The sequence below is a fragment of the Pan paniscus genome, chromosome 16, assembly GCF_029289425.2.
Source record: "Pan paniscus chromosome 16, NHGRI_mPanPan1-v2.0_pri, whole genome shotgun sequence".
NCBI classification, from domain to species: Eukaryota; Metazoa; Chordata; class Mammalia; order Primates; family Hominidae; genus Pan; species Pan paniscus.
This window is the reverse complement of record NC_073265.2, coordinates 8,726,384-8,739,345: the sequence shown is the minus strand read 5'-3', so window position 1 is coordinate 8,739,345 and position 12,962 is coordinate 8,726,384. Positions and strand designations below refer to the sequence as shown.

At 37.7% G+C, this 12,962-nt stretch overlaps 1 protein-coding gene across 3 annotated transcripts in view; it reads right to left on the bottom strand.

Moving 5' to 3' along the window:
- Window positions 1–7,333: 7,333 nt before the first annotated feature.
- GABRB3 (gamma-aminobutyric acid type A receptor subunit beta3) overlaps window positions 7,334–12,962 on the bottom strand; it is a 227,999-nt gene continuing 222,370 nt past the window's right edge. For all 3 annotated transcript variants that reach the window (XM_034938413.3, XM_034938412.3, XM_063596988.1), the window contains one exon: window positions 7,334–11,950. In XM_034938413.3, coding sequence (XP_034794304.1) covers window positions 11,609–11,950 — 342 coding nt within the window. In that variant the 3' untranslated portion in view covers window positions 7,334–11,608. The remainder of the gene's footprint in view (window positions 11,951–12,962) is intronic.

Sequence of the window (12,962 nt, the reverse complement as noted above, 5' to 3'; positions counted from 1 at the left end):
GGCCTCAGAAATAACACCACACATCTACAACCATCTGATCTTTGGCAAACCTGACAAAAACAAGCAATGGAGAAAGGATTCCCTGTTTAATAAATGGTGTTGGGAAAACTGACTAGCCATAAGCAGAAAACTGAAACTGGACTCCTTCCTTATACCTTATACAAAAATTAACTCAAGATAGATTGACGATTTAAATGTAAGACCTAAAACCATAAAAACCCTAGAAGAAAACCTAGGCAGTACCATTTAGGACATAGGCATGGGCAAAGAATTCATGACTTAAACAACAAATTTAGAACAATGGCAACAAAAGCCAAAATTGACAAATGGAACCTAATTAAACTAAAGAGCTTCTGCCCAGCAAAAGAAACTATCATCAGAGTGAACAGGCAACCTACAGAATTGGGAGAAAATTTTTGAATCTATCCATCTGACAAAGGGCTAATATCAAGAATCTACAAGGAACTTACAAGAAATTTACAAGAAATTTCTTTAAGAAAACTTAAAGAAATTTACAAGAAAAAAACAAAGAACTCCATCAAAAAGTGTGTGAAGGATATGAACAGACACTTTTCAAAAGAAGATATTTATGCAGCCAATAAACATGTGAGAAAAAGCTCATCATCACTGGTCATTAGAGAAATGCAAATCAAAACCAAAATGAGATACCATCTCATGCCAGTTAGAATGGTGATCATTAAAAAGTTAGGAAACAACAGATGCTGGAGAGGATGTGGAGAAATAGGAAAGCTTTTACACTGTTGGTGGGAGTGTAAATTAGTTCAACCATTGTGGAAGACAGTGTGGTGATTCCTCAAGGATCTAGAACTAGAAATACCATTTGACCCAGCAATCCCATTACTGGGTATATACTCAAAGGATTATAAATCATTCTACTATAAAGACACATGCACATGTATGTTTACTGCAGCACAATTCACAATAGCAAAGACTTGGAACCAACCCAAATGCCCATTATTGTTAGACTGGGTAAAGAAAATGTGGCACATATGCACCATGGAATACTATGCAGCCATAAAAAACATGAGTTCATGTCCTTTGCAGGGACATGGATGAAGCTGGAACACATCATTCTCAGCAAACTAACACGGGAACAGAAAACCAAACACTGCATGTTGTCACTCATAAGTGTGACTTGAACAATGAGAACACATGGACACAGGGAGGAGAACATCACACACCGGGGCCTGTCAGGGGGTGGGGGGCTAGTGGAGGGATAGCATTAGGAGAAATACCTAACGTCGATGATGGGTTGATAGGTGCAGCAAACCACCATGGCACGTGTGTACCTATGTAACAAACCTGCTCGTACTGCACATGTATCCCAGAACTTAAAGTATATATATATATAAAATGTATGTCTGTATGTATATATATGTATACATTCAAAAACCAATCAATATAATTCATCACATGAAAAAAAGAAAAACAGCTTTACCATCAACTCATTAGGAGTAGAAGCATTTGAAAAAATCTAATATGCATTCCTGATGAAATGCACTCAGAAAACTAAGACAAGAAGGGAACTTTGTCAATCTGATGAAGGGCGTGTATGAAAACCTACAGCAAACACTAACTTCATTGTGGAAGACTAAATGCTTTCTCTGTCATGTCAGGAACCAGGCCAGAACATTATTGCCATTTCTATTCAGCATTGTACTGGAGGTTCTTGCTGATGAAATAAAGCAAGAAACAGAAATAAAAGGCATCCAGACTGGCAAGAAAAAAGTAAAATTCTCTTTATTTAGAGACAGCAATACTGTCTATGTAAAAAATCTGAGGGAGTCACTTTAAAGAGCTACTAGAACTAATTAGTGAGTTTAGTAATATTTCAAAATACAGGTCAATATACAAAAGTCAACTGCATTTCTACATACCAGCAACAATGAGAAATTGAAATTTTAAAATTAGCATTTACAGTAACACCCCTAAATATAAAATAATAGGAATAAATCTGACAAAAGGTATACAAGGTCTCTACACTGGAAACTGAAAACTGGCAGGGCGCGGTGGCTCACGCCTATAATCCCAGCACTTTGGGAGGCCAAGGCGGGCAGATCACCTGAGGTCGGGAGTTCAAGACTAGCCTGAAACCCTGTCTCTATTAAAAACACAAAATCAGCTGGGTGTGGTGGTGCATGCCTGTAATCCCAACTACTTGGGAGGCTGAGGCAGGAGAATCACTTGAACCCAGGAAGCAGGAGTTGCAGTGAGCCGAGATCACGCCATTGTACTCCAGCCTGGGCAACAAGAGCGAAACTCCGTCCAGAAAAAAAAAAAAAAAACCCGAAAACTACTGCTGAGAGAAATGTTAAAAGACTTAAACTAGTGGTTTTCAGTCAGTTTTTGGTTTTTTTTTTTTTTTTGCTTCAGGGGACATTTGGCAATGTCTGGAAACATTTTTGGTTGTCACACCTGGGGATGGGGAAAACAAGTTACGCAACTGGAATCTGATGAGTAGAGGCCAGGGATGCTGCTGAACAGTTCCCCACAACAAAGAGTTACTCAGTCCAAAATGTCAAGGTGCCAAGGCTGAGAAACCCTGGCAATGATGCACAGTGGAGAGGTAAACAGTGTTTATGGGCCAGAAGACTTAACATTGTTAGGGTAGCAATTCTCCACAAATCTATAAATTCAATGCAGTTCCAATCAAATTCCCAGAAGGCTTTTTTTGTGTGTGTGTATATATTACCAAGCCAGTTCTAAACTTCTTAAGGAAATGAAAAGGTCCTAAAATAGCTGAAACTCGTTTGAAAAAGAATAACAAATTTGATAAACTAACACTACATGACTTTAAGCCTTATTATAAAACCACAGGTTAAGACAGTGTGACATTGACTGCAGCATAGCCATGTGGAACAGGAGAGTCTAGATATGAACCAACATATGTATACAGACAATTGGTTTTCAGCAAGGATGCAAAGTCAATTCAGCAGGGATAGTTTTTTCTTTTTTAACAAATGGTGTTTAACAATTGGGTATGCATATGTAGAAAATGAACTTTCATTTATATCTCACAGTATATGCAAATGTTAACTCAAAATGTATCATAAGTCTAAATGTGATACCTAAAGCTATAAAGCTTCTAGAAAAAAATATAAGGAAAATTCTTGAGGACCTTTGGTCAGGAAAAGATTTCTTAAATACAATACCAAATGCATGACCCATAAGAGAAAAATAATTTGGGCTTCATCAAAATTAAAACCTTATACTCTCTGAAAAACTGCTGAGAGAATAAAAGAGAAGCCAAGGAATAGGAGGGAAAAGTTACAAAGCAAAGCATATATCTTATAATGGATTTGTATCCAAACTATGTGAAGAACTCTCAAAACACAATAAGAAACAAACCAATTAAAATGGACAGAAGATGTAAACAGGCAAGTAAACATAAGGAAAGATGCTTAATATCATTAATTAATAATAAAATACCAATTGCAACTAAAAGAAATACCACTACACAATCTTAGAATGGCTAAAATTTGAAAGACTGACCACACCAAGTATTGGAGAATATGTGGAGGAATTGAAATTCTCATACACAAATGGTAAAATGTGCAATGGTGAAACTAGTTTGAAAAACAGTTTGGTAGTTTCATAAAAAGTTAAACATATACCACCATAAGATCCTTTCTTGTGTCTTTAGCCAAGAAAAATGAAAGCATTTCACTTTTCGGCCTTTTAGCTAAGATCAAGTGAAAAATGAAAGCACAGAAGTATGCAAAGACTTGTGCATGGATGTTCATAGCAGCTTTATATTCAAGAGTCAAAAAGTAGAAACCCAAATGTCTATCAACAGGTGAATGGATAACAAATTGTTGTGTAGTCATACAATGCATACAACTCGGTGATAAAACTGAGCTGCTGATCACACAACAACATGGATGAATCTTATATAGCTATGCTGAGTCAAAGGGTAGAGAAAAAAGAGTGTGTACTATTTGATTTCATTTATATAAGATTTTAGAAAATGCAAACTTTTCCCTAGTGTATCAATTGTTGAAAGCACATTTGTTATTGCTTGGAGACAGGATTGGAAGGCTTAGAGTGGGGTGGAGATATTATAAAGTGATGCTAGTAAAATTTTGGTGGGGACGAATGTTTTCTATTTTGATTGTGAAGATTGTTTCATGATGTCAAAGTTTATTAAATTACACACTTTAAATATGTGTGGTTTTTGTGTGTCATTTATAATTTAAAAATGCCATTTAGAAAATAAAATAGAATTGTTGAAAGATAAAAACAATTTCCCAGAAAACATAGCTAACAGACAAAAAAAAAAAAATCTAGAACAGGACAGAAAGACTATATATTAAGAATCAAACCATTAAGTGCAAAATCAGACTAGTAAGAGGCAGAAGAAATTTTCTAAAAAGTAATAGAAGAAAAATGTTTAGAGCTAAGAGATGCAGATCTTTAGGATGAGAGTTTCGCTCAGGATCCAACACCATAGTTTCGCTCAGGATCCAACACCATAAACAAAAGATTCATACTAAATTCACCTTTATGAAATACCAGAAAAACCTCACTCGGCCAGGGTTGGTTGGGTGGGGATAGTGGGGAAGTGAGAAGTTGGGGGTGAGTAACCTATAAGCAAATAAGATCATCTGACATCAAGCCTGTTATCAGCATCATTGAATGATAAAATACAATGGTGCAAGGATTTCAAAGTTCTAGGGAGATTACTTTCCAACACACAAGTCAATACCTAGCTAACTACCAATTAAACATGAAGGACCAAAGGAAGAGTCAAGAGACGCATGAAGCCTCGAAACCTCTGGTCACCTATGCTCTTCCTGAGACATTAACTGAAGATGAACTTAGGCAAAATGGGGACAAAACCAGAAAAAAGGAAAAACATGAACGATATTTAAAAATTACGGAATATAGGAGTTTAGTGAAAATAAATCACGGGATGAGATTTATAACGAGGAATTAGTTTGCAACAATCCTAATTTGTACGGGAAGTTAGTCAATGCCAAGAAGAATATTTTCATGAAGGAAAATGGAAAAGGTTCCCAATAATAAATTTAATGACTGAAGTGGTGGTAATATTATGCACACAGTCAAGAAGGCACATACGTCTCTCTTCATTAAAAAAGAATGCAAATTAGAAACTCCAGAATAGATATTTGTGGGTGACAGAGTGAAATGAAACCTAAGAAGGTCCTGATGCAAACATAAATGTCATGTGGTTTGGATCAATTGAAGGAATGTAAGAAAAATAATTCATTTGACTTCAATCCTAGGAATATTCTCCTTGAAATAGCCCAAAGTTGAGACATTGGACTTCTAAAGGTGAGAAAGAAACCCAAGCAAACTGCTTAGCTCTGCTTTCAATAATATTTATATAATCTTAATAACATCACAGTTGTTAATTTGTTTGTAACTTTCAGAATTTATTTATAAGTAAACCCCTCAAGGCTGAAGTATAGTTAGAGTGCCAAATGTAAAAGTTCTGGATCTTGACAACGAAGTAACAGCTGATAGAACATCTCTTTTTTCACATGCCATCAACAAATTCCACTTTCCAGGCTAAAAGTACTACAGTATTTCTGTTATTCTTCTTCTTCTAATGTTTATCTTTACATATTCAAACAAAATACTAAACCTTGAACCATACTTACATAGTACAGCTCAATAATGTGGGTTGTTGTTAGTTTTCAACTTTTAGGATCAATCTGTAAACATAATATTAAATACTGAAATATAATTTTATGATCTCAGTGTAAATGCTTTCCACCTAGATAATGTAAAATTATAGTTACAGCAAACAGAAGATGGGAGGTGGAAAAGAGAAAGAGAAACACATGGAAGGATGGGGGCATTGTATCTTTATCTAAAAAAATGGGAAGTCAAGAGACAAATTCCCATATCTAGTGAAATAAGAAATGGAGATGTAGGTTATGAAGACATTTTCCTAAAACCACCTGGCTATGAGAGCCACTAACTAGTTTCCTATTTGGTTTCTGTGGGCACAGACCCACACCCACACCCAACATGCCATTTCAATGAATTGCATTTTACTTACAAGTACCCTCTACATTGCTTGCCTGTTGATTCTAACTGGAACTTCTTTCTATAAAAACCAAGGGCCATGAAGCACAAGTCCCTCTAATGCCAGGAGTACCTCAATCAATAACCATTGCTGGTTTAGCAACATGGGGCTGCATGTCCTACCTTAAAAATGGTATCACAGGTTCCAAAGAGTCTGTCTTCTTTGAAGAATAATGTTCCCATTCATAGGAGGGTTCATAAAGCCTACCCTTTAGAAGCTGGTAAAAAGGAAGTTAGAGCAGAAATTGTAAGACGGTGTCACATGTGGGTGTGGGCAGGGCAGTGATGAGACAGGAGTGAGGAGGCTGTGCAGAGATGGTCTGGGTATCACTGGGCCCCACATGCAGGGAGGCTTCCTCCACCAATTAAAAGAAGAATACTCTTTAAAGAAAAAGCTTTTAGAAATCCAGTCAGTATTTGAAAATCCTTTCTTCTGTGGTTATGGTAATTTAAGATTGTCCCCTGGGATGGATAAGGTTTTAACCTAGTGAAATGGGTGAGAACTGTCCCCATTCGTGAAGTTCCAGCCTTAGACGAAGAATTAGTGTGGAATATGTCCAAGTTGGGGTCCCCAAGTAGACCAGGAATGTAAAAAACTTGTCCAAACAAGGGAAAAAAAGAATGAAAACAGGACCTGTAAAGAATTCCCAAAGAATCTGCATTATTTTGCTTAAGAGTTAGGAAATTTGGAGGTAAGCCTGAGGGCATTTTGTGAGACTTAAACCACCATTGGGGAACCTTCCTTTTAAGGTGTTTGCAGGCGAACCAACAGCTTCTCTGGAGGCCTAGAAATATATTTCTCAATAAAAGTTCTACCTAAAGTGTCCAAGGATCTGAATTAATTAATTAATTAGTTCTGAGACATTGCTTGGTACTTTCTCACTGGAGAAAAAAAACAAAGAAATTGCCTAAAGAACTCAAGATAAGGATCAATACCACCTTGGCCAGAGCTTATAGGTAGGTTGGCTCCCTGACTTTTAATATAAAAATATTACTTGCTTAAAATACCTATTTGAAGACAGGGACAAGTTAGATCTCTGTGTGTCTAGTTGTCCTTTGAAGTTGAGGATAAATTGTGATTTTCGTTTTTTTAAGTCATAGTTCAATTGATCTCACATGCAGTCAATTTCGGGCTTATTTTTTTTTACTTTCAGCATAACCCAAAAGGGCATGTGCAAGAATGACTAGAATTAAAATAACCACACCATCTTCACAAGATAGCCAAGGAAGAAAAAAAAAATCAGTCTTCACATTTAGGTCAGTTACTCCTTTTTTAATAAATTTGAATTCATTCATCAACAAGTTTCATATTGTATCTATCACTCAATTTTGCTGTTTTTTCATGTCAAATAATACCAAAAAATTACATCAATGTGCTTAAGCAAAACTGGGTTTAAATTTATCTTTACAATAAAATGAAATCAACATGAGAATTGATTATGACAGCAATCGCCTATTCCTACTAGAATAATCCTGTACTTACCTTAAACACACTCACTGACTTGTGAAGTAGAAACGTGAGACAAGCGTGACAAAACATGTTCATGGGGTTGGTCCTAAGGAGAGGCATACGGGAGCCACTCTCTGGGACGTCATTGTTTACCCAGGTGTTGGGAATTTAGTATTTCAGGAAAACATGGCACCTTTCAATGCAGTAGAAGAGGTAAGCAATCCAAGGCACACTAGCTAGTGTCCTGGAAAAATTTAATTCACCTGGGCAGCTCTTTGCCCCAAGATTCGATGTTACTCTAATGGCTCACACTGACAGCCAGAGTCAATTCCAAGAGTAACAAAATGTTTCACCAATTGTTCAGTTTTGCTTACATAAAATGGCCAGAAATATGAACTGGTTTTCAGGTGGAGAGTTAAAATAAGAATTAAGTGATGGTTTATACTTTCAAGCCAGGAGATTCAAAGTTGGACACATTCTTGTTAGAATACACCAATGGTGGGACAAACACCAATGGATTATCTACTAGATGCTGAAAATGAACACCTACAACTGCAATGTGCCTGTCCCCTTAAAACCAGCCCCAGACTCGTTTGGCATCACCTTTGAGATGATCTCCTCGGTAAAAATGTCAACGCTGTGTTTGGACAAGAGAGAAGTGCCTTTCAGGGAGTGACTGAACATGTCAAAGTTCTGGGTGCTGGCGTTAAAAACACATGATATTGCAGATGTACAGGTAGCTTCCAAATCTAATGGAAACATTATCATGACATACTTTCTAGTTCGTTTGAGATTCAGGGGAAATGGATGTCGCATGGTATAGACAGTGAAACCCCTCCACAGTCCCGGGGTTGGTGAACAGGAATAACACTTGTTTTAAGGACTACTCAAGTCTATCAGTCTTTCTCTGTAGGGAGTTATGTAGCAGGGCTCTTCCATTATCTCAAGGATATCTGAATATGGGTAATAACAAACTGTCATAACAAGATTCTTCTGTAGATCTTGAGCCCCTGTGGCGCATTTTGGAAAGACAGGACTACTGAGAAAATTAACTTTTTATTACTTTCAATTGTTAAGAAAGAAATCTCATTATATCCCCAATGATAACGTTTCTGTCCTTACTCAAGACAGAAACTTGTCCATACCCAAGTCTGGGTGTGGGTAACAGCCACCTCCCAACAATGTCAGAGGTCCGGGTTCAGAATTCCTCAACGCGACTCAGTCACTGGCTCAAATAACTACTGTGGAGTAACGAGAGGTCATTTTAACACAACAGAGACTCCAATTCAACTCTCTTCTGTTAACACAGTCAGAGTTCTCTTCTCAATGCTCTCACAAGTTTTAAAAATGGAGAAGCTATAAAATAATTTTGTTAGAAGAAAAGTAATTTTCTTCTGAAATGGAGTAAAGCAAACACATACCCAAGGATCTTAAAAAGTTTTCTTTTTTTGTTTTTACAGAATATATGTATGTATTTGTGTGTGTGTGTGTGTGTGTGTGTGTGTGTGTAGTTACAAACACTATTTATAGTATAGCTAATATGTTAACTTCATCGCAGTGTCTACAAAGTTGTGGATCCCAGTCTTGGTGCCAAATGCATATAAAAAGCTCAAAAGCTATTATGACTATACCATGCAAATTTATATCCAGAAAACCTTGGGAAGGAGACTGCAGCTCTTTGGAGCCCCATGGGGTCTCTGCCTTTGATATTTGGGTACCTCAACTATGCATCAAAAAAGTTTTAAATCACTTTTCTCCCAGAAAGAATTAATGTCACAGTTCTGAATAGTATAAATTATACACTTAAATAGACCATTGACTGTTTTTGTCCACATCCATTTACATTTTGGGGTCCCTCTTCTGCATGTGGACCTCACACCTTTAATTACTGGATACAGAAAAAGATACCTGAAGTATTGAAAGGGATAAGGTCTTTGCAAATGTATTTTTTTTCTTTAACATGATAATAATGATAAGGCCACTTAACAAGGTTTTTCCCAATCTGTTTAACTTTTAGGATCCCCCATTGTTACCCATGAAAAAAATGGTCAGAGAAAAGCCAAAGCCAAAGAAATCCCTGGCTAGTCTCCAGATGAAAATAAAACCAGAGAGCAGCGATTAGGAGGAAAAAGATAGGAATGAAAGAGGGAAAAGAGTCTAAAAGTAGGTAATTGCCTCTAGCGTGAGATTTTGTGGATTATGTTTTATCTGATGGTGGGTTATGAACTGTTGCAGATGCCCACAAATTAAAGGTTGTTACGGCCACCAAAGAAAAATCAAGTAGTGGTCAGCTCATGGGGATAGTCCACACCACACGCATCCTCGGGGAGGGTGGTGCCTCTACCTACATCGAGACAACTGGGGCCTACCATTGGAGCACTCTGGTCCTTGGTTTTGGATAGAACAGAGAGGGTGAGGCATACGTGGCATTTTGGGATAAAGTATTAATTTAGCAGTTCTTCCTGCAAATTTCGCTTTTTTTTTTTTCTCCAAATGCTCAACTTCACTGTGACACCTGTTTGCACAACTGTAGTCATTTCAGTTTATGGATGCCTGTGATAGAAATATTGTTTACAAAAAATATATCATCTCTTTTTTTTTTCTTTAGAAAGATCTCATCTAAATAGTAAGTTAAGGTTGCGTCTATGAAACCGGTGCACCTTGTCTTGTTTCTACGAGCTTTAAAAAGTCCAAATACTGATGAGGCTGTGGATCAGAAGGAACCAACAGTGACTGTGTTTGCTGTCAGGTTGCCCTCCTTTGCCTCAGAGAACGGTCATGGGTCGTTGGGTGACGCGTGGTGTGTACGGGTCGTGTTCCTGCAGAATCCTAGTCAGTCTAGGAGTAGTTGGATGTGCTTATGAAATATGTCAGATACAGAAATAAAGGCATGAGGATGATTCTTAGTTTCTGAAATTGAACAGTAGAAGTGTTTTAGCTTCAATCTTAATTTCTAGATAACAGAAAGTAGTTACATCACATAAAGGAAAATATGACATCGCATGCTGCCATGATAGCAAGCGTAAGAAACAAAATCTTGGTAAATATACATATATATGCATATTATGCAAATATATTTTCTATTAACATACAATGTTATAAGAATGATAACATAACTGCAAGGGGGAAAATCATCCTAGATGGTTTTACCTTAGAGTAACGAATAACCTGAGACGTCTATGCTTTCTGTTGGATATCAGGCCTAGAAATCCATACGAGATGTAGAGCACATTTTCCGTGATTGAAATGTCACTGGCCAAACGTGTCACTGTGTTGGCACGTGACAGTGAAGCTGGATCCACTCCAAGTGAACAACAGAAACAAACTACACACTGTATATTAGAGTACTTACAACGAGATGCCATTCACTCCCGATGAGTTTTCAAAAGACGGTCGTTCAGACATCAACGTGGGATCTATCTATGTTTAAGACAACAGGTAAGCACACTGCCAGTGGCTCACCCCAGCCACTAAACCATTGCAGAAAACGTATGCCCGATGAAAACAAACCCCATCACCAGAGAAGCCAAGAAGCCTTCGCTTACTAAACTGAACGAGAGGATATGAAGTAAGTGACTCATTTTAAACTAGCAATACCACTGTATGAGTTTTCAAAGATTAACTAAGAATGTCTTTCTGATTTTTAAACTAAAACATCTAACTTATGATAATAGAATACACATTTGGGGATGATATTGTGTTTCACGCCCTCATTCTCAAGGCATAATATTTAGATGATACTTGTCCCTTTCAATTAAAAAAGAAAAAAACTATGACTTTCTTTAATATGCATCCTGTGGTAAATTGTCCATAGCTGCAAAATGTATATATGTATGTGTATTTGTCTTCCATACACATGGGCACTGACTCCTGTGTGTATAAACATATACACATACATCCTCATATACACGTGTATTTTATATATATGCTGAGAAAGTTCACATATATATACAATTGCGTATGTATATATGTGTGTGTCTGCTTGTGTGTGTGTCTGTGTGTGTACAGGTATAAAAACTTGACAGGCAGAGTAATATTTCACTCAGTGTTAAATGAAGTCTTTGAAAAATCAAGTACAGTCACTCAGTTAACATAGTACAGCCAGTAAACTAAGTTGAAAAGAGAAAAAGTGAATGGAAACACGATCCTGGACCATCTGTCTATGGCATTCACATCGGTTAGATCAGGTATTTTAATTTTGAGCTGCGAAGACCTCCTCCGTAGATGGGTCTTCTTGTGCGGGAGGCTTCTGTCCCCCAGGAATCGCCCATGCCCTTCTCGAGGCATGCTCTGTTTCCTGTACTGGATTCCTGAGTTGTCAAAGGATATTGCTGAATTCCTGGTATCGCCAATGCCGCCTGCGACCTCATTCATTTCATTGTGAACTTCCAGCGATGTCAACAGAATATTTCCATGAGCATCCACCTAATTGGAAGGAAAATGCACATGGTTAGACAGCCAGCAGCATAATTTCCCTATGCAGATCCCGGACAGAATGATGTCATGCCATCACGTTGCATGTTTTACGAGAAACTGTACATCTGTCAAATCCAGCACTCCGTTTTATTGGAAAATGTCATTTTGGAGGTTAATTGCAGTTGAGAGATTTTTATTTCCTTGATCTAAAAATGCTCATGTAAGAGATTAGATGAAATAAGGGGGAGGGGCTTTTTCAAATTGCAATTTCACATTATGGATACAAATCCTTACTGAAAAGATTAAAGTACAAATGATTTTCAAGATGTTAACTCAGGTGCTCTAACCATTTTCACAACTATACTTTGAATAAAAACTATATTCTCCCATTTGTCTTTGGAAGTCATCTTGTTCCCTTTTCTGATGATATAACACACCCAAATTACTACAGAGAAACACATGAATAGTCCTGTGATCGAAGATCATTCCTGATGACTTCCGTGGAGTAGATACAGACACCCCCCCACCCCAACTCAGGTAGGCTCTCCTTGCCCAATACTGGTTCTGGCAGGAGACTTCTTTTTGAAGGGCTATATATAAAATAGACGAAATTCCCTTCCCACAATGGAGCCAAACTTTACAATGATAGCATTTTATTCTGTGCCAAATTTAGCTTCAGACATTTCATGATGATGCCAAAGGTCCATTCTGTTTGTGGGTTGGTCTGCACTGGAACTTTCAACCTTTCACAGAACATCCTGGGGCTGGGGGCCCCAGTAGAGTCCTTTCTTAAATGAACTAGTAGCATCTGCTTTCTGAGCTGTACCCATCCCTGCCACAGCCCCAAGGACCATTCCACAGTCCCCTGGGCTTTCACTCCAGCAAGCCCCACACTTCCCTATCTCTCTTCCCTTTCTTTGCCTGGAGGGCCATTTTCTTTGCCCCGTTTTAGGCTGTGGAAAGCCCACCCCGTGTTCCTGTAATAGATTAAGTGTCTGTGGCTTCCTCCATGAATCTTTCA